Genomic DNA, 21,093 nt, shown 5'->3' on the forward strand with positions numbered 1-21,093 from the left:
AAAAAAAAAAAAATAGGAGAAGGGTTTGAGAGTGAAACCAATGACCTTACGATTACTTGATTACTACCCCTACCTATAACTTGGTATTTTGCTATGAGGACAATATTTGTTATAAGTTTGATGTTTTTCATTCTTTTTTTTTTTTAATGTTCATTTGCACAAAATAATACTAATACACATAATGTTGTATTTATAGAAATGATGGGCCTGGGCTGTATTTGCATATCTACCTATTATATAAAAAGAAAGTGGAGTTACTATAGCAACTCAATGATTGCCAAGTGGATCCCTCTCATTTTGACACGTGGCCCATTCCTTTTCTTTTCTTCATTTTGCTTTGTTTTTTCTTTTGTTCACTTTATTTCCTTTCTCCTTTTTGATTAAAGATAATTAAACAAATCCTCATATACACTACAGGTTTGTTATTTAGTTTCCACTTTGAACTCCGTTTTTTCCCGTATCATCCTAATTAATCATTTATTCTATTTTTTCTCTATTGGATTAGTTGAAGCATTTTCTTTCATTTTCGTCCATAATTAACTAAATGAATGATTTCATTATCGGAGATCAAGAATGGGTTTGATATTTCCTTTCTTCCATAGTCCAATAATTATGATTCATGATTTTCTACTTTTAATGTCTCTTTTTGGTATATACTATTTGATATTTTTTTTTGTCATTTTTTGCGTCTTGATCAGCAACCTTTGCTTATTACTTTTCTCACTTATTTCTTCTTCATCTGACTTTCTTTTCTGCCCAAAAGAGGTATGTGGTGCTGTGAATATTTTTTCCCAAATCTAAAGAAACATTTTTTTAGTTTTTTATATTTTATTTATTCTGAAACTACTTTTTGATCTTTTTATTTTTGGAAAAGGCTAACAACAAGACGGGTGGTGATTACATGAAAAATTTTTAGGCTAACAATGAAAGAATTGTAACTACTTTTCCCTCATAAAATAAATAACTCCTGCAGATTCATTGTAATTCTAATTTTTTATTTATTAAAATTGTTATTTGATAATAGGGTGATAGTACTACAATAGAGAAGCAAAAAATCTAATAAATGAAAATTCAAGGTAAACGATGATTAGGAAGAAAAAAATGATGCCTATTAAATTAAAAATTAACCAGAATCTCTTAATTTATGGATAGGTAATTATATTTTTAATTTATATAAAGTTTATTAATTGTGAAAAGTGCTTATAAACTGGATAAGATAGATGACAGGTAAAATAATTGTTGGGGCTAGCAAATTAGAATGTGAAGATAATATTTTATATCTCTTCATTCAACATTTTGAATGACTAGCTTGTATCCATAATAGGTAGTTTATTTTCATGGTTTTAATTTTAGCAAATGATAGCTTGGAAATAAAAGAAGTGCAAAATTAGATTTCAGAATCTTTTACTTAAACTGGTTCTATATGACTTTGTACTCTTATCCCTTTTTATTGCCCATAATGATAGATAATGTAATTAGAGTTTGAGATGATTGTTAGGCATAGAACTGGACATATCGTTACTATTTGGCTAAAGAAGTTAATAATATTTTGTCGATTTGACTAGCTAAAACAATTGCAGTTTTCAAAGGAATACATTTGGTGGTGGAAGTTCGTATTGAGGCTTTTAGCTTAGAGTGTCACTCTACAAAATATTATTAGAAAATTATATTTTGATTAAGAAGACATATTTGCAATCAAACACATTGTTGGATTTGAATTTGCATATGTAGATTTACAAATATAGCAATTCATGTTTTTATAAACTTGCTATACGTATTCTATAACTATTTGGTTAGATAACGTTTTCATCTATTTGTAATGCTATTAGACATGATTTAAATGGATAGATTAACTCGCTCTTTCTCTCAAAAAAGAAAAGAAAAATATGCAAGTTTATATATATATTTTTATTGATGTTGAAGATAGTGACAGGTTTTTGTGGCTTTCTATATTTTTTTTAATTATTAAAATGTTAGAAACATTATGACTACTCTTTATTTAATTACAACTAAAACTATGCTGCTATTAAACCGATAATGCACTCATAATGGATTTGCTTTCTTTTCTTTTTTGGTATCATTACGTACACATAATATTGGTTACAATTCTTTTTCCAAATCACAATAAATTGGGGTTAACTTTATATATAAAATTTCTTTTCACAGCAAATTTTAATTATTTTTATACTTAATTTTTTTCCTATATTTCTATTCATTATGTACTAAAACATTTGTTACTATGCATTTAACTAATGTTCTAGAGGGCGAGGTACCTCTAGGCTCTAGTACTAATACACATAATGCTGTATTTATAGAAATGATGGGCCTGGGCTGTATTTGCATACTACGACCAGGCAATCTAATTATTTGTGGGCCTAGCTTTTGTTTTTGGGCTGAAATCTGGCCTCAATCCAATAAGTAGACTATTTTTGGGCCTAAGACATAAGTTTCTCCACCATCAACCACCAATACGCCAACAAATAAATTGGTCAAAATTGGGCCAGATTCATTTAAGGAAATAAATAAACAACATTACTAAGACTGTGGAATACGAAGAACGATAAAAAAAAAAAAGGAAGGTTAAAAAATAAGTCAAAGGAAAGAATTCACGATTATAGCGGTTATAGCATTAGAAACTTTATTATTGGCTTCTCTAGTTGTCCACTTTGTGTTTCCATAGCATTAGAATTTTATTCCTCAAGTAATCGCTTGATTATATCAAAACCTACCAATTAGCTAAACGTTGTGTCTTATCAATTATTCAATTAGTGATTCGACGAAGAACAACATGTTGGTCAGAGTGATGTGTAATTTCACTCACTGATGAAATTAAAAGAAATCCAAAAGATGTTCTAAAAAAGTACAAAATCATAGATGAGTTAAATAAAGTTGTATGACCAACAATATTATGTATATCAAAGTATCTTTTAAAAGAAAAAAAATGCTTAAATTGTTGGATGTAGCAACGAAGTTTATCCTTGACAACTCTCAAGGGATTGCTCAATTGGTAATGACCAAGAAAAGAGTGCTTCAATTACGCGAGGTCTAATTTTCCATTCCCATCGTTAAGAAATTATTGCACAGGTCTTATGGCAGTATCCCTACACTACTATAAAATATATTACTGTCAACTGATATTGGTTTTGACCGATGTATATAGATTTGATTTTTGTACTGATATTAATGTTTGTATTAGAAGTGGCAAAATGGGCGGGATGAGCGGGATTTGCTTGGGTTTGAGATGGAACCAAGTCATATGGGTTTGGTATCAATTTTACCCATATGTGTTTTGGGACTAACTTGGGCGGGATCACTTTGGAATGGGTTTAGATTGATCCCACCAAATACCCAAATCTATTTTCTCCATATTTTTTTTCTTTTAATTCATTTTTTATTTTTTATATAATTTTTTATTTTTTATTTATTAAATTTCTTTTAGTTTTATTAAATAAACATGCAAGTGCTTTATACTCAGGATTCCCACCAAAAATTGGATTAACAAATAAAGGAAAAGATATATATATACAGCCATATTCCAACATATATCAAGATGGCCAAGGTACTTAGGGTGTTGAATATTTATCCTCATCTTTGTCCAAGGATGACAGGTCTAAACTGACTAAAAATTCTTGTAGATAATGACTAGGAAGACTACTAGATTATATTTGCTGGTATGACTATAAAAATTATGAAAGATAATTTTTGAATCTAAGACTCCGTTTGGATTGGCTGTATACAAACTTTGTATACAGGTACTTCTCCTTTGCCCTTAAGAAAGACGCAAAAAGTCCTAGACAAAATAATGTTAAAAGGACCAAAAACAAATATTGTTGGCTCACTCACTATTTTTCCACTTTTTATTTCACGCGTACTTAAATTAATAGACATGAACTTCAGGCGAGAAGAACAAGTGAATCGCTGTCAATCATTTGCTGCAAAATGAAGACACGTCTTCTATATTATTTTCACCAAAGCAACAAGAAAATAACAAAACCCCTTTAGTCTTCAATTATGATACCAAAAGCTTTTCGACTGTGGTTTTCCAAATTTGATGTGAGAGTGATGGTACTGACAAAGAAAAAGCGTACTACATTTTTTAAAGAAAAAAATTCCAAAATTTTCACCCGTAAAAGAAAAAGTGCCTTCCAAGAGGCCACATTTTTTTGAATTCACAAAAAAATTAAAAAAGATTACCATCACTTTAAATGAACTGGACAACTCTAATTTTTTTTACATGGGCTAACATTGTAACCATAAACATTTATTTTCTTAATATCTTTTGTTAGTTAGGAGAAACTTTCACTTCCTAATTGAATTTTTATATAAAAAAAAAAAATCAGAATAGTTCTGACACAATAAGTATATGCATATGCACCATTATTGTGCTTGATTTTATTGTTTGGAATAGTCGGGCATGGTGCATATTGGAACCAACCAAGAAAGTCTACACAAGCCTTAATTTATTAGAGTAAGAATACATGAGTTACCATTTAATTCCTTAAAAGTGAACATTTAAGTATATTGGGGATCCAACAATAGAAATTACTCTGTAATGAGCCAGTTTTCTAGCCCCAAATTCAAAGGTACCAATTCAAAAGTTGTCCGGAATTGATCCTCTCAAACTGTTATTTGCTAAAGAAAGGCGGTCCAAACTCTCTAAACTCCAAATGGTGCTGGGGATTTTGCCTGAAAACTGGTTGTTTGACAAGTCTAACCTTGTCAAATTCTTTAATTCTCCCATCTCTGGAGCCAAGGGTCCTCTCAATAAATTCGACGACAAGTTGACCCACTTGAGACCTTTAAGATCCCACAAGGGCAGAGTAGAGGTTAATCTATTGAAAGCTATGTTAAGATATTGCAAAGATGTAAGGTTATTGAAACATCCCGGAATTGAACCGCTAATCTGATTTTGAGTTAGGTATAAAACCTCCAAACTCTGCAATCCACAGAGACCACGAGAGAGCGGACCAGTGAGGGAAATATTGCTAAGATCCAAATACTGAAGCTTTTGCAAACCCCGTATCGCAGTCGGAACTGATCCAGTCCAGCTATTGTCACCTAGACCCAAAAAAATTAAATTGCTCAAGTTTCCAATGCTGTCTGGAATGTTCCCCCTGAGTCCACTGTTCCCTACATCCAACAGTTCAACAGAAATAGAAAGATTCCCGATGGATCTCGGAAGAACCCCATTTAACGGATTGTCTCCCACACTGATATCCATTAAAGAGATGCAACCTGTGAGGGAAGTGAAGAGGCCCAATTCTGGGGATGAAGATTCACTTGTCAAATTGTTACCAGACAGAGAGAGAAATTCGAGGCGTCTCAAATTTCCAATGGAATTGGGAATTGGACCGCTGAATTTGTTACCACCAAGAAATATTCCAGTTAGTTTCGAACAGTTTGAGATAGTGGCGGGTATGGCTCCGCTGAAGTTATTCCCACCAAGAAGAATAGCTTCCAAATTGTGTAGGCCATGGCACATATTTGATGGAAGAACGCCAGATAAATGATTGTAAGAAAGGTAGAGTTCCCTCAGAGTTGACATGTTGAAGATCCAAACTGGTATCGAACCACTTAAGCTATTCTCATCCAAGTTAAGGCTCTCCAATTTGAGCAAGTTGCCAATCTCATTTGGAATCGGACCTGTCGATCCATAAACAAAAACCAATCTCATTTAAATATACTCCAAAAGTTGCACCAAATTCAGGATTACAATTCATTGAAAATTAACATATATACCTATCATCTAGATACAGCTTCTTAAGCATAGTATTTGCCCATTGAGTTTGTTGATCCCTACGTAAAAAATTTAAAGTGGGGAATTTTTCGAAAAAGTTTATCTGTAGATATAAACTTCCAAATTCAGGAACATGTTATATAATTCCACCGATAAAAATTGTATATCTAAAATTGACAAAATTCAAAAAAAATTTAAAAAAGAGGATTTTTGGCAACTTGAAGTTCATTAATTTCATGTCAAAATTAAGGCAAATTTTCCTACTAAAACAGTTTTGGATTAATACTACTGTTGCTGACTAGTTGAACCAACAAAATAATAATAATAATAATAATAATAAAACCACCCACTTAACAAACTTTTTTAATTCAAAGCACATATATATATATATATATTCTGTCGCACCAATCTGCTAACAATTGTTAACAGAACCGGCAAAAATTAGAAACTTCTCACCTGTAAGGCTGTTATTAAAAAAATCTACTTCTTCAAGCATAGTTAGGTTTCCGATTTCTCTGGGTATTGATCCACTCAAATTGCTTCTTTCTATGGACAAGACCCTCAAGCTCTGGAGATTGCCTATCTCTTCCGGAATGCTACCTGCGAATCTTCGAGGAGTTAGAGATAAATGTTTACAAGGCCCAAAATCAAAGAGATTTTTAGCACGAGAATTACGATTGTACTGTGACAACATTTAAATAGCGGAATACATAAAGAATAATTTTAATTATAAATACATAATTCCTCCCTGATGTATTGTTTGGTATCAGCTATGGTTTGCCTTAGCATTAATTTTGATTTACTTTTGGTCCCTTGCTAGTGGTTCAATTAAAAAGACAATTATACCCTTATATTACATTTCTTTTAGTCCCTTGCTATTCTACTCATTTTTGTTTTTCTTTTTATTCTTCTTTTTCATTTTATTTCTTTTTTCTCTTCTTTTTCTTATTTTTCTTGTAATTTTTCATTTCTCTCTTGCCATTGCTAAGCAATTTCTTACTATTAAAAATTGATTAAGTCCACTCTTTTTTATTTTTTTCATAAGTTTTTTATTTATTCATTATTACTATTAGTAATTAAAATCTCCAAGTGATAATATAGGATATGTACTTTGTTTGTTTCTTGTGTTGCAATCATTTTTAATACAGAAGCTAAATTATTCAGGCATATCTACAAAAATAAATTTGTGATTAATCAATGATTGACCATTATATATGTGATTACAAGTGGCGAGAGAGAACGGGAAAATGAAGAAAATTAATTGGAAAACTAAAAGAGACAAAAGAACTAAAGGGGAAAAGGAGGAGGCAAAAAGAAAATAGAAGTAATTGAAAGCAAGAGTAATTTTGGCGAGAAATATGAAGAGGAAGTAAACTGCCTATGAAACTTTTCAAAGGGACAAAAATGCAATAAGGTGAACCGCAAGTAACGCCAAAACTAGCCATTTAATAGTCAAACATGGACATGGACTAGCGGAGCAACTAAAGTAGCACAAAAATAGTAAACTTGTTATGAAACAATTAAAAGTATAGATGTCCCTTTGTATTCCCAAGAGGATTAATCCATGATTTATGGCTACATTATGTATACAAGTTACAATCCATAAATCTATTCATGTAGTGGAGAAACCGTTTCATAGGTTTCTTCATATTCTTGTAGTAGTGGGTGTTTAATAGAATTGATGTACATTTAATCTTGTAGTACCTATATATAGAGGTAGATTGACACCCTTTGGGAAGACTTTTGTATTAGTTGAAATATAAGAAAATCACTCTCCATTCCTCTACTTCTTTCTCCAATATTTCACTTGATATTATAGTAGTTTATTTTATTAGTTTCACAACACGTTATCAGCACGAGTCTCTACTTTTGAGCAAAATGTGAAAATGGAGGCTCTACTTTGAACAAAAGTGAAGCACAAGATTTTGCCGAAATTCTGCCCATATTTCTTCAAGAAAATTCTGAGGTAAATTTCTAACTCAAAAACTTATCTCAATTTCTTATGGCTAACATTTGAATGATCACAAAATATAAGTGCTTAGTGTTGAGTAACCACTAACTACAACAATATATTGTTTGACATCTTTGAGGTAATATTTTTCCTTTTAATTCTACTCATTTATCTTTAGAATTATTTGTTATAAATACTTATATTCTGATGCATTGAGTTTTAGAAATGCTATTATAGAAAATCAATTATATTTGAAGATCTACTTGTCCTTTGAAATATTTAAAGAAAAAGATTCGACCACCTGAAGATGGTCATTCTTTAACGAAAATATTTGGCCACTAGAAGATGGTCATTATTTCAAAAGTCTGGTATGATATATTTACCTATGGCTACAAGAACATAATTCTGCAATTTTCAGAATTACTTCTCAGTTGAAATTATGTCGAGAAAATTTTACTCATAAGATATATTGAAAATGATAATTTCCACAATTGATTTCTCTATTATGCTCCTGTAGTAGCAATATTAAGAGAAATTTTGAGAAGTATTTTGTACTTATTGCATGCTAATTCTAGTCCATTCCCAGAAGTGAATGCGACTAAATTTCAATTTACTAGTTATGATTGATGTCATGACTATGATTTTGGTAAATATGTATTTTACCATAACAAAAGAAAAAGTTACCACTTGAAGTAGGATAATAATGATAAGGACAAGAAAATAAGGATCCTGAAGACAAATGTCCCGAAGTACATTTGACAAATAAAAATTATAATAGCATTTTCACATGGCAAATTTCTTTAAACACCCTGAAGGTGTATAATGATTGATTTAATTAGCTTTTCTTCCTGAAGAAGAAATGGATGTTAAACATTTGGGATCAAAGGATTATGGTGATGATATTTGTCCCATAAAAATTATGGTGATAATGATATGTGTCTCATTCATAAGTGCTACTATATATACTATATTCCAATGAGAGAGACAAATACAATCAGTTGTAGTGTTTAAATGATTGAAAGCTCCAGAAGAGCCACTACTATATTTCTCCCTATAGGAGAAAAGTTTAGCATAAATAAAGCACTACTTTTTACGATGTTTCGAAAAATTTATTGAATTAGAATATCCGTCGAAAAGGATATCAAATTGAGACACTAAATGAGACAATAATAGAGATCATGTTTAGAAATCAAATGAGATAAAGGTTAATTATATCATAATAACCATTCGAGAGAGAAATGGTTATCGATATAGTTGTCTTCATTCTCATTTGATTTATAATCATCACCTGTAGTAAACCAGAAGTTTACTGATCCCAATGGATATATGATTTAACAAAAGTGAAAATATTTAAGAGCCGACAAGTATTTATACATACCCCCTTTATATTATATATGGCTCTAAAAGAAATTTAAAATTTATGTTGGGTATGAATCACCTTTTACGATTAAATATCGTAAAATATTAATGGGTGATCTATTGAATGATTTATTTATTCTGATGAACTACGATTCCCGACATTAGGGGGAGGAAAAATCAACCGAAAGGAAATCACCTAAAAATTTGAATTTCCTCGATCCTCATACAAAATAACGTGAACTGGAAGTTCAAGAAATTATTCATTTGCAGAAAATTGCAAACCAGTTGTCAGATATATTATCGACTCCAGAAGAGTTATTAAATCAACTATTCCTGCAGGAAATACTCTGGTTAAAATTGATGTCCCTGAAGGACATGCACAAGTGCTACAAATAAATTTAAGGCCGGCCTACCTAAATTAGGTATAAATTGATTTCAAATATCTCTGGAGATTAAATAAATGTCATGACAAAATTCAACCTCTTGAAGAGGTCGTTCCTGAAGAGCCAACTCCTGAAGAGAATGAAATCATAGAAAATTTAATTGGAGCCTAATGAAATATAGCACTTAATATTATAGAAGTTGATGAGGATCATGAATCTATATTGGTTGATGAATGTCGGTATAGAAATGATTGTTCAAAGTGAAAAAATGCGATCCAATCTGGATTTATTGATTAAAAGAAAAGTTTTTGGACCTGTAGTCCAAACACTTGAAGGTGTAAAACCAGTAGAATATAAATGGATATTTATATGAGAATCCCCGAAAGATTCAACATGCCTGAAGCATGCAAATCAAATCCTAAAGATATTTATTCTATTAAATTACAAAGGTCTCTATATGGGCTCAAACAATCTAAACGTATGTGGTATAACCGCCTCAATGAATGTCTGACCAAAGAAAGTTATACCAATGATCCAATATGTCCATGTGTTTTTATCAAGAAAAATGGATCAAATTTTGTAGTAATTGCTGTATATGTTGATGATCTAAATTTGATTGGAACTCCTGAAGAGATTCAAAATAATGTTGAATATTTGAAGAAGGAATTTGATATCAAAGATTTTGGAAAAATAAAATTCCTTGGTTTACAAATCGAGCATTTGAAAAGTGAATATTTGTCCACCAAACTGCTTATACCCGGAGGTATTAAAGCAGTTTTATATGGATAAGGCACATACATTAAGTACTCCAATGGTTGTCAGATTATTAGATCCTAATAAATATCCTTTTAGACCGCGAGAGGAAAATGAAGAGATACTTGGTCCTGAAGTACCATATCTCAGTGCCATTGGCGAAGAATATTGGAATGCGACGATTAAAAGATCTCAAATAATGTTTGCATCAGGGGGAGAAATTAATACACAAGAATAGTGTACTCTTTTTCCTTCACTAGGGTTTTTGTCCCGATGGGTTTTTCCCTGGTAAGGTTTTAACGAGGCATATTCTTTGTGTAATGGACATCCAAGGGGGAGTGTTATGAAACAATTAAAAGTATGGATGTCCCTTTGTATTTCCAAGAGGATTAATCCATGATTTATGGCTACATTATGTATAGAAGTTACAATCCATAAATCTATTCATGTAGTGGAGAAACCGTTTCATAGGTTTCTTCATATTCTTGTAGTAGTGGGTGTTTAATAGAATTGATGTACCTTTAATCTTGTAGTACCTATATATAGAGGTACATTGACACCCTTTGGGAAGACTTTTGTATTAGTTGAAATATAAGAAAATCACTCTCCATTCCTCTACTTCTTTCTCCAATATTTCACTTGATATTATAGTAGTTTATTTTATTAGTTTCACAACAAAACTGCAATTGAAAACAAACATCAAACTATGCAACTAAACCAAAGAATAACAAACCAAGAAAGAGGGATTGCGAAATCATATTCTGCTTTCGTGGGTAGATTCAGAATTTCATTTCAGGGGATCACCTAAATCTCTTTAATTTTAAATAAATGTTTAAAGGGCCAAAGATCAAGAAATTAAGATAATTGTACAGTGACAAAATGTAAATATGGAACTGAACAAAGAATAAGAAAACAAGAAAGTAACCTTCCAAATTGTTATCACCGAGATGTAGCTCCTCGAGCATTTTCAAGTTCCCCACCGCTTTTGGTATGTAACCATTGAACTGGTTGTATGACAAATCCAACGACTTGAGTCCGGAGCAGTTTGATAAACCTGATAGTATCTGGCCACTCAATTGATTCCAAGACAGATCGAGCTCTTTTAGATTTGGAAGGTTGTCGCACATGTTAGCAGGTAGATGGCCAACAAAATTATTCTCTGTCAACGATAGGTATTGAAGTCTATCCAAGACACCCAAGCATGATGGAATTTCTCCCGCGAGATTATTGTAGCTTAAAGCCATGAAACTTAGTCGATGCAAATGAGACATTCCTTCTGGCAAATGACCATGAAAACTGTTGCTGCTCATGTCGAGAGAAACAAGGAATGAGAGGTTTCCCAGTTGTGGAGGAATCGTGCCTGCAAGACCCATGTTAGAAATATTTAAGGCCATCACTCTTTGACGACTAGAGTCACATGTAACTCCGATCCAATTACAAACAGAAGAAGAAATGGACCAATTTTTTGCCACAATTGAGTGAGGATCAAGAACTATGTGATTTTTGAAAGCTACAAGGGCAGATTTATCATTTATGATATCGGCTGTGCCCACGGCTAGCAAAGAAGTGGCTAATAAAAGTCCTACAGGAAAGTAATAGTGTGCTCTCTCCATTTCTTTTGACTAAGCTTATAAATAGAGCTGACGATGGGGAAGTAAGTATGTATATACTTCCATTGAGATGCAATATTTGTATCTCAAGACCAAATGCTGTCAACTACTAGCAGCATTTATGATTATGAAATGGATTCTGTCTAACAATGGCATTGTATGGAGGGAAAGACAGACCATCTCCATCAACCCACAATGGGAACGAATTTTCCTACGACTGAATTTTCCTAGTAAGAGTAAAGAGATTAACTTTGATTTGTGACACTAACAGTGGCAGACCTGCACCGAAGTTCGTATTTTTCTTTATCATGCGAAACATCCATTCATTCCAAATATACAATTCTTAAATATTTCGACCAAGAAGTTGATTTTTTACGTTATTTTTAATCCATCAAATTTTGCCCATGTATTTAGGCACTTTTAATTAAACTACGTAAATACAAATTGTCAAAATAACTATTCATTTTACTTTTATTTTTTACTTTTCAACACAATCAGCCTTAAGCATTATAACTACTAATGTAAAAATTATACTGTGAAAATTTGTTTTGTTTACATTAACAATACAAATTTTATATCAAATTCATTAATCAATGGGGCCTGCCACAAATCACATTTTTCTTTGCCGTGGGAATTTAGACGTGGGCTTGACTTCTCACTGAGAATGCTCTCATGATGTGCTACGGTAGGAAGGAACATCACTACCTACCATAGATGACTCCTATTGGTTCTCCATATTTGACACGCCTGTTGACGTGGAAATTTTGGCAAAGACTTGTGGAAACTAAAACATTCTTATTAATTAGTTAATGTGACAGAAATTTAATATCCAATTTTGATCACGACTTAAACTAAATGAAAACTAGTCTCGTTTGACTCTTCATATTAGCAACCAGGTTTTAGCCAATTTTAAATGGCCCAAGCATATCCAAATACTTTATTGCTAACATATCCTCTTCGATAGGATTGATCATGCTATTAATAACTTTGTGATACAAATTTATGTATACTTTCTTACAAGATGAAAATCTAATTAAAATGGAAGGTAAGTATATATTTCTACAATGCAAATGAAGGGGAAAAGTCATGGAAAAATCAAGAAGAAAAATGTTAGAAAACAATAAAAGAGTTGATTAGAAAAAAACCAAATATGAGTAGAAGTTTTAGAGAAATAAATAAGGTTTAAACAAATGAAAGATGAAAAGTTAGACTTGTCACACAAGAAGAACGAAAACAAAAAGATTGATTTTATCAAACAATATGAAAGACTTTAACATCTATGTCTTTCAAAATAAATGCATGGTGGAAAAAAGTTGTCTGTCCTTTTTATCCTTTGATTAGGATTCCTTAATTGTGGAAAAAAACCATCTCCATAGTTGACACGCCAATTGACGTGGAAATTTTGGCAAAGACTTGTGAAAACTATAGATTTTTATTGATTGGTTGGTGTTATTTGAGTGGTAGAAACTTAATATCCAACTAGGAAAAAATTTAATATTTAACTTTAATTACGACTTAAACAATAGGAAGATTTGGCTTGTTTGACCCTTTAAAAGACGAAGTGCATACCACGTTATTGAATTTTCAAATGTGGAACTACCGTTAGATGTTATGAACCAACGTTATGGTTTTATTCAAATTCATCCGTTCATAAACAATATGAAAGACTTTAACATCTATGTCTTTCCAAATAAATGCAAGGTGGAAAAAAGTCGTCTTTCCTTTTTATCCTTTGATTAGGATTCCTTAATTGTGGAAAAAAATCATCTCCATATTTGACACCCCAATTGACGTGGAAATTTTGGCAAAGGCTTGTGAAAACTACAGATTTTTATTGATTGGTTGATGTTATATGAGTGGTAAAAACTTAATATCCTACCTGAAAAAAAATTTTATTATTTAACTTTGATTACGACTTAAACAATAGGAAGACTTGGCTTGTTTGACCTTTTAAAAGACGAAGTGCATATCACGTTATTGAACTATCAAATGTGGAACTTGTGAGAACCCGTAAATTTTCTTATTTTCTAGGTTTATTTTATTTAATTGCACGCTTTTCCATATTTTCTTTATTAGAAAAATTTTCTAAATAATTTTTATGGGTAAATATGGGTTTTAAATCATTTTTCTAGTATAAGTTAGTTCATGAGTTTTTAGGAGTGTATACCAGGCGTGGGACCCGCTAGTGCGGAAAGTTCGATAAAATTTGGCCAGTTAGGTTATGTTTTGTATACCGGAATTAGTTTATCAGGTGTTAAGAGATAATTAGAGGTTACCAAATGGATTGGTGTGGGAGAGACAAAAGGATAGTTTTGCATTAATAAGGGTAACAAGTGTCACTCTCCTATTTCTTCTTGGACTTGGACCAATTTACTTACTTTACCAAATAATCCAAAATTTGACCCGAAATCATCCTCATTTCAAGCTTTTTGTGGCCGGCCATCTCAAGGAGAAAAGAAAAGAAACACTCAACTTTCTTGCTCTCAATCTTGCTCAACCTAGCAAATCAACCGATTAAACTTGAAATTCCTCCATGTAGACACCAAAATTTTGTTAAAATTTTAATGTTTTTCTTGAATACTTTTTATTGAATTATTGATTTTCTTACATTATATATATATATATATATATATATGTATTTCCAGATTTGTTTCTTTAAAAAAAAAAAAAAAGATAAGAGGAAGTGGCGTTGGCCATCATGATGTTTAGATATCATGATGGCCACCAAATTTTGCTTTGACCAAGCTTTGGCGGACACAATTCCAGTAACGAATGGAAGAAGGAATGAAAAAAAAAAAAAGCAAAAGAAGAAGGAAAAGGAGCTTTTGGCTTCTATTATTGGCACTTTCTCTTGGACAAGATAAAAGGGACAAGAAGCAAGAGAGGAAAGGGGAAGGATGGGCAAAAGAAAAGAAAAGCAACGGATCTAATAAAAAAGGAACACGAGGGAGAAAAAAAAAAAAAACGCAGAAATTTCCTCTGCAAAACCCACAACAAGGTTGACGTTTCAGCCTACTTTCCTCCAGAATCGTTGCTGCCACACACCTGGTTCAACTGGCAACCTCGCTCAAAGCTGCTTCCACCTGGTTTTTGCTCACACAAATCCAGTCCAGAAGCGTTTCCAGGTAAGCCAAAACTTTTCTTTGCTCAATCTGACATTTGCAGAAGGGTTTGGATGCTGTGGGTTTTATTTTGTACAAGTTTCATGATTTAGTAAAGCTTATGTGTATGAAAATTTATTGCTCAAATGTTTTGGAGGATTTTTAGATGAGATTCTGTTTGTTTTGATTAAAAATTTGTAGGTTTCAGTTTTTTTTTAGATGAAAGCTGAAGTCACTTGTTTGTCTTCTTTGCATTTCGTTTTGCCTTCTGTTGCTTTGGATCCCTTGAATGGAATGTTTGTTATGAAGTTTTGTTGAAAAAATGGATTAAGGTCTTTGTATTAATTTAGTTGACGAATTGTTAGCTTTTGTTCGAGTTTTCTTGGCATAAATGCATCTGGGTTGAGGAAAGAAAGTTGCAGAGGATCTTCTGAATTGTTGTGGAAGAAGAAAGCTTTCGAAGGTTGCATGAATAAGTTGAAAAAATTTCAGATTTATCCCCCAACTTTTACTTAACTCTAATAAGGCCCAAAAACTTCTGCAAATAAATCATTTTACCCCTTTCAAGCTTAAAATTTTTTTTTATGTTTTAATTGTGCTTTTAGTTAATTAATTCTGGATTTTGGAATGAAGTTAGACTTTAACATTTTTTAGTTCAACTATTAGTTTGTTGGGTTTTGGTAAAATGAAAGGGGAATCGGATTTGGCTATTTGTTTGGGTTACTTGGAATTGGGTTAGGTTTTTTTTTATTTGGGTTTGTCCTGGGCTGAAGGGTTAAAGCCCATCAGCTGGTTGGTTTATTCTTGGGGTTAGAATAGTGGACTGGCTCATTCCTTTTGCTTTGGATTTCGATTGGGCTAGGAGGGTCTTTGGCCCAAAGAAATAAGAGAGATGGGTCTTTGGCCTTTGTATCATTCCAGTCCCTTAACTTTCGGATATTTTCGCTATGGTCCTAAAAGCTTTCAATTTCTTTCCATTAGATCTCTAATTTAATTGCAAATAGGTTCCTAAACTTTATTTTTCTTTAATTTGGGCCCTATATTTTTGTGATAATTATAATTTGATCCCTAAGACTTTATTAATTTGTGCAATTAGGTCCCTAATGGATTTGATTGCTTAAATAGAAGTTGCTTTTCTTCTATAATCATTGATTACACTTTATTTAAGGGTTTCAATTGATTGATTTCATGTTTATTTTCATTTGTTATGATTTATTTGTTAATTAAATTGGTGCCTTGATGATTTTGTTAATTTTGGAGTTAAATAGGTAAAATCAAACCCAATTAGCTACTACTTCAAGTGAGGTATCTTCTTGTTTTATTTTAAATTCTCTTATGTGCTCTTATGTTTTTTTATGTGTGAATTTGCATGTTTTGAGTGATTTTCTTTTAGTTATTTGTTTTTATTCGTTCTAAGTTTCATATATTTAATTCAATTTTTGATGATTATTTGAGAGTCAATTAAATGCCAAATTGTAATAGTCAGATTATTATTATTTTTATTATTCTTTACCCCTTTAGATTGTAGTTAGTGACCCCGAATGTAATAGTTAGGTCTCTATTTGTTTTTATGCTTATTTGCTATGTGTTACTGCTTTTCTTAGGATTTTGGCATTTAGATATTATGTTTACGTGTTATGTGCTATGTGCTCTTATGTGTTTATTTGTTTTAATTTATACTTTATTTGTTTCACTATGAATTGTTAATGCATAACGTCACCACACTAGTCCAACGCTAGTTGTGGCTTATCCCTTCGCTTACTTGCTAGTCCAACGCTAGTAAGGATTTTTAGAAATGGGCTAATCCAACGCTAGACCCTTAGATTGTTCATGCATTAGATTCATCTTTTGTATGATATCCATTACATTTCCATGCATACTTTATTTTTTAGAATTTTCTCATTTGCATGATATTTTCTATTATATTATCCTCTACCCCCTACCCTCTATATGTGTTAATCATATCATTTAGAATTGCACTTCATTTAAGAAATTGTGGAATAAGTTAGTTCATTTGCTTGTTCTTATTAGGAGAATTACTTTTGAACATGGATATGGGTGATTATAACTCTTTAGTTTAAATACCCCATTAATCCTTGTATAAGAAAATTATATCACGAGTTTTGTCTCCCATACCCATTATGCTGCATTTCCTTTTTCTTTGATCACTTATACCTATGTATATAATTTAATTTTCTTTTATTTTATTTTCTTTTAATTTCATCATTTGCATACTCGTGACCTCTTCAAGAAATTATTTTAGCCTTCGCAATCAATGCGATTGGTTCAATTAAACCCTTGAATGAACATTTTGTCCCTTTCGATATTTTTATAAATTTAGATTTGCATCCATATAGGAAACATCCAAACGTGATAAAATTAGGGGTTAGATTAAGAAAATTTTGACTAAACCACGCAACTAGCTTAGACTAGGTTGAAAGGGTGCCTTAGGTTTGAGATAATCGAACCTTTGCCTTCCCTTTCTTCAACCGTGACTCCCGAACTCATTTTCTCTGTTTTCAAAGACCTGGAGTTGTCGAAAAGGGTTTATTTTATTTAAAAACACTTTTTGGGTGACTTGGTACACCCAAACTCAATACCAAGTGGCGACTCCTATTTTTTCTTAAAAACCCTTTTTAGACTAAATTTTGGACCCAAATTGTCGCATTTTTAAAGTCCCATTTTAGGTCCCTTTTCACTTATTTTAGAATAAAATCACATCTTTTTATAATACCTTTTATTTTCCCATCGCGAAAAAATGGGGCGCGACACTCCATAAAAACTCTTAATTTAGTGGTAGAGAGGTTGGTTGTGAAGTGGTTTGGAAGAAAGTGGTACTAAGTTGACTCCTTTCTTGAGTTGGTAAGGTGAATAGCTAAGGAACCTCTCATTTGTTCTCAATAATGGTTAATTAGTGGCTTATGTGAGTTAAAGAGATGGTTTTAGGTGTCATTTCATGACTTTTGGTAGAGATTGGTGAATTTTTATAATTATTCATGATTTTTCTGTTTTTATATGTTTATTATTGGTTGGCCATGGATGATGGATTGGAATGGTCTAGAGTGAAGCTATAGTGCGTGAGTTGTGGCTATTTGCGGAAAATTTCCGCTTTGAATGGAAAATTTTGGATTTAGGGTTTGTAATTGGGGCTTTTCTAGGGATGCTATATAGCACTTGAATTGACTTTGTTTAAAGGGTTTTGTGACCCTAATACGTTGTATTGAGGGGTTTATGACTTGTAGTGGTAATGGTGATTGTGTTTGGAAAGTATGGATGAATGTTGGTAGGTTGGAAACTTGGAATTATAAGGGGATATGCTGTCCAAATCGGGGGGTTCTTGTGTTTTATTGGACTTGGGTTGCTTTAGGGCTAATTAGAGACCTTAGGGTTGTCTAAACCCTTAGCGCCGAGTGTTTCTTATTTTATTTGCAAGTTCCTTTGGTTTTATATTAATGACTTGTGGCTTAGATTTATGACTCGTAATCGAGTCTCATTGTGCTTGTTTGAATGTTTTAGGGCGTGACGGTGACTCGAGACGCTCGTCGGGTGAAAATTTGTGAAACTTCCTTTGTTTGATTGGTGAGTGTACTACTCACTTGATTGTTACTATATGGTTTTGTCACACTTGAAATCTATGCCTTGAATGCTTATGTGCACTGTTGACATTGATTGAAACGAGGGTGTACTCTATCACTCTCGCCCTTTATGTCTTATATAATCGTTTACTGTGTTACTTGAATGGCACATGAATATACTTGAATTGGTGTCGTTTGGACGAGTATCCAACGACCAATACTGTTATCACTGAGCTCAACCCCATTGGTGGTCAATTGAATCGAGCTGGCAAGGGCTTGGTCGTGAAAATTGACGAGCCATGGGAACTGTTATGTGGAATCCTTGAGTATGAGACTCTCGATTCTGGTATACTCGAGTATTACCATTTCTAAACTGTTTGGAGTTCGGGCCCGGTAGGGGTATGTGAGGTGGAAGGTATGGGAGTAAAGTGGAGTCTACGTTTGGTTACCCTTTGTACATTGACGGAGGGTCAATGAGGTAAGATCAAGTACGGCAAGCGAGAAAAGAGGCTCTTGAGAGCCGTCCGTATCCTTTTGCCACTTTTATTGATATGTAACATTAGTTAGCCTCTTTATTGAATGAATTTGGAATGATCGACTCTATGCTTATATAAACTTCCTTGCTTGAGTGAAAGTATCTCACTGGGCGAAAGCTCACCTTATTACTTTTGTTTTCCTTACAAGGAATTGAACACTTTTGAAAGGCTATGATAGTTGGTTGCCGAGTGAGCTAGTTTTAAATACTCTTTTGTATAGCTCCTCAACGAATGAAACCCTAAGTGCATTTTGATCCAACCTTATCTTTTGAGTTGTAATGTTGGAACCGTACATGTATAAACTCGTTTGATAACTTTTGTATGCTATTTTGGCTTGTAAATGTTTGATTTCAAGGTGTATATGCTTTGTGGATGATTGGACGGATTTCGGGCAGATTCGGACTTCAAACGGAGGGAAAAAAAATTTTGGCGGGAAAGGACAGGGGCGAATCCGGCCAGAAATTGGCCGGATTGCCCTGAAAAAAAAATGGATCCGGTCAGTTGCTCTCTGGCCAGAATCCGGCCGGAACTTGGCCGGATTCGCGGCCGGATTGCCCTGGAAAAATATGAATCCGGTCATTTGCTCTCTGGCCAGTATCCGGCCAGGAATCCGGCCGGAAATCTGGTCGGATTCTGACGTGTCAGGCACTGTTCATGTTCGGCTCCGATTTTTGTTTTTCCGTTTTGTGAATTTTGACTTGTTTTAGCGCGCTTTTCTCTTCCGGAACATTTTAGATCGCATTTAACTGTCTCGTTAGTCCTGGCGAGAGTTGGACAGCCAGTTCACTAACCCCTTTGGTACACCTTAGGGGAAGGTGGGGTTGTCACAGAACTACCGTTAGATGTTATGAACCAACTTTATGGTTTTATTCAAATTCATCAGTTCTATTAAGTTTTAGTCCCACAGTATAATATAGGATAAATTACCTACAATCCCCTGTGACTTTACATAATCCCAAATAACCCCCTAGCGATTTAAAAATAGCCACATAATCTCTCTATGATTTTATGTAAAGTGAAAAATGGACAGAATGCACAATCAATTACGGTGTTTGTACCTAATAGAGCAATTATTTGGCACATTTTGCAATGTTGTTTTGTCCGAATTTTGGCTACTTACTGTGCTAAGTATTGAGATTTTGCTCATATTTCATATTTATATGAATTATAGGTGGTTGGTGTAAAACGTGCTTTCACGAGACAAAATTTCAGAAGATTCTCTATTTCATGACATGACCACGCCAGAGAACAGAAGAGGTACATCAAAAGGACGGACCCGTGGGATTAACGTGAGGAAACCAAAGGTGGTCCACATGAACCAGGCGCATGGGATCGGACCCCCTGAGACAAGGCCTTAACTTTTTTGTGAATGTCTCCTGCGGCGGCTACGGAAGATATAAGAGGAAGCCAGAGTCACGTCAAAAGGACACATTATCTTTTGTTTTCTTTTTTCCTTTTTTGTCAGACGCTTTTGGTCCTTTCTCTTTAGCCGCAATTAGAAAAAAAAAAAAAAGAGGTGAGATTGACGTCTAATCAATTAGCTGAGCTTCAATTCCCCTTTGCCCATCGGTCAGAAGAGGAAGATTCCTCCATTGCTTTTTGGGCTTTGTATGAACGAGACTCTTTTCGCTCGACTTTGGCTCTGAACAATTTTCATTAGTTTTTGTTCTTGCACTCGCGGCTCCAAAAAAAAAAGCAAAGGCAGGGCCTTCTCTGTTGTCACTGCAATTAATTTCCCTTCCCCAATTCTTCAGCAAATAATTGAATGAATTCAATTAAATCACGCGGGATTGACACGATGAGGAGCGGCTAATTTTCTTCTCTATCCAAAGGTCGACGCGAGGGCGCGGTCCATAACATCTGTGAGATCTAACCGGATCTTTATTATTTCTTTCAATTCGTTACTATTCATGTGTTTCCTGAATTAATTGTTCATGGGTATTGTATTAATTAGGTATCAACGGTCGGATATTTAATTTAATATAATAGCCTACTGTCACGTTAATTAAATTGAATCCGTAATTGTTTATTTAGTTGACGACTAGTGGCAACCACCATAATTGGTTTTATGTTGGGGAAACACAAGAT

The 21,093-nt window shown here is 33.2% G+C and overlaps 1 protein-coding gene and 1 long non-coding RNA gene across 2 annotated transcripts; one reads left to right on the forward strand and one right to left on the reverse strand.

Moving 5' to 3' along the window:
• Positions 1-4,443: 4,443 nt before the first annotated feature.
• On the reverse strand, positions 4,444-11,852 carry LOC140004466 (uncharacterized). The gene is made up of 3 exons (XM_072065392.1): positions 11,109-11,852; positions 6,194-6,337; positions 4,444-5,643 (listed from the first exon to the last, which is right to left on the reverse strand). Exons 1-3 carry the CDS (start codon positions 11,794-11,796, stop codon positions 4,592-4,594), a joined length of 1,884 nt encoding a protein of 627 aa, XP_071921493.1. The 5' UTR covers positions 11,797-11,852; the 3' UTR covers positions 4,444-4,591.
• Positions 11,853-14,443: 2,591 nt separating this feature from the next.
• Positions 14,444-20,679, forward strand: LOC113709492 (uncharacterized). Its single transcript, XR_011821579.1, has 3 exons — positions 14,444-16,199; positions 18,411-18,473; positions 20,177-20,679. It is a non-coding gene; the product is annotated as an uncharacterized lncRNA (long non-coding RNA).
• Positions 20,680-21,093: the final 414 nt, after the last annotated feature.

Source organism: Coffea arabica, chromosome 9e (assembly GCF_036785885.1).
Source record: "Coffea arabica cultivar ET-39 chromosome 9e, Coffea Arabica ET-39 HiFi, whole genome shotgun sequence".
Taxonomy (NCBI): Eukaryota; Viridiplantae; Streptophyta; class Magnoliopsida; order Gentianales; family Rubiaceae; genus Coffea; species Coffea arabica.

Bases quoted from the DNA above. Each gene is read 5' to 3' on its own strand.
- LOC140004466 (XM_072065392.1), bottom strand. From the start codon at position 11,796: ATGGAGAGAGCACACTATTACTTTCCTGTAGGACTTTTATTAGCCACT. The intron at 6,338-11,108 runs GTTACTTTCTTG...GAAGATTCGCAG, and splicing joins CGGTGATAACAATTTGGAAG to GTAGCATTCCGGAAGAGATA. The intron at 5,644-6,193 runs GTGAGAAGTTTC...ATGGATCGACAG, and splicing joins TTTTAATAACAGCCTTACAG to GTCCGATTCCAAATGAGATT.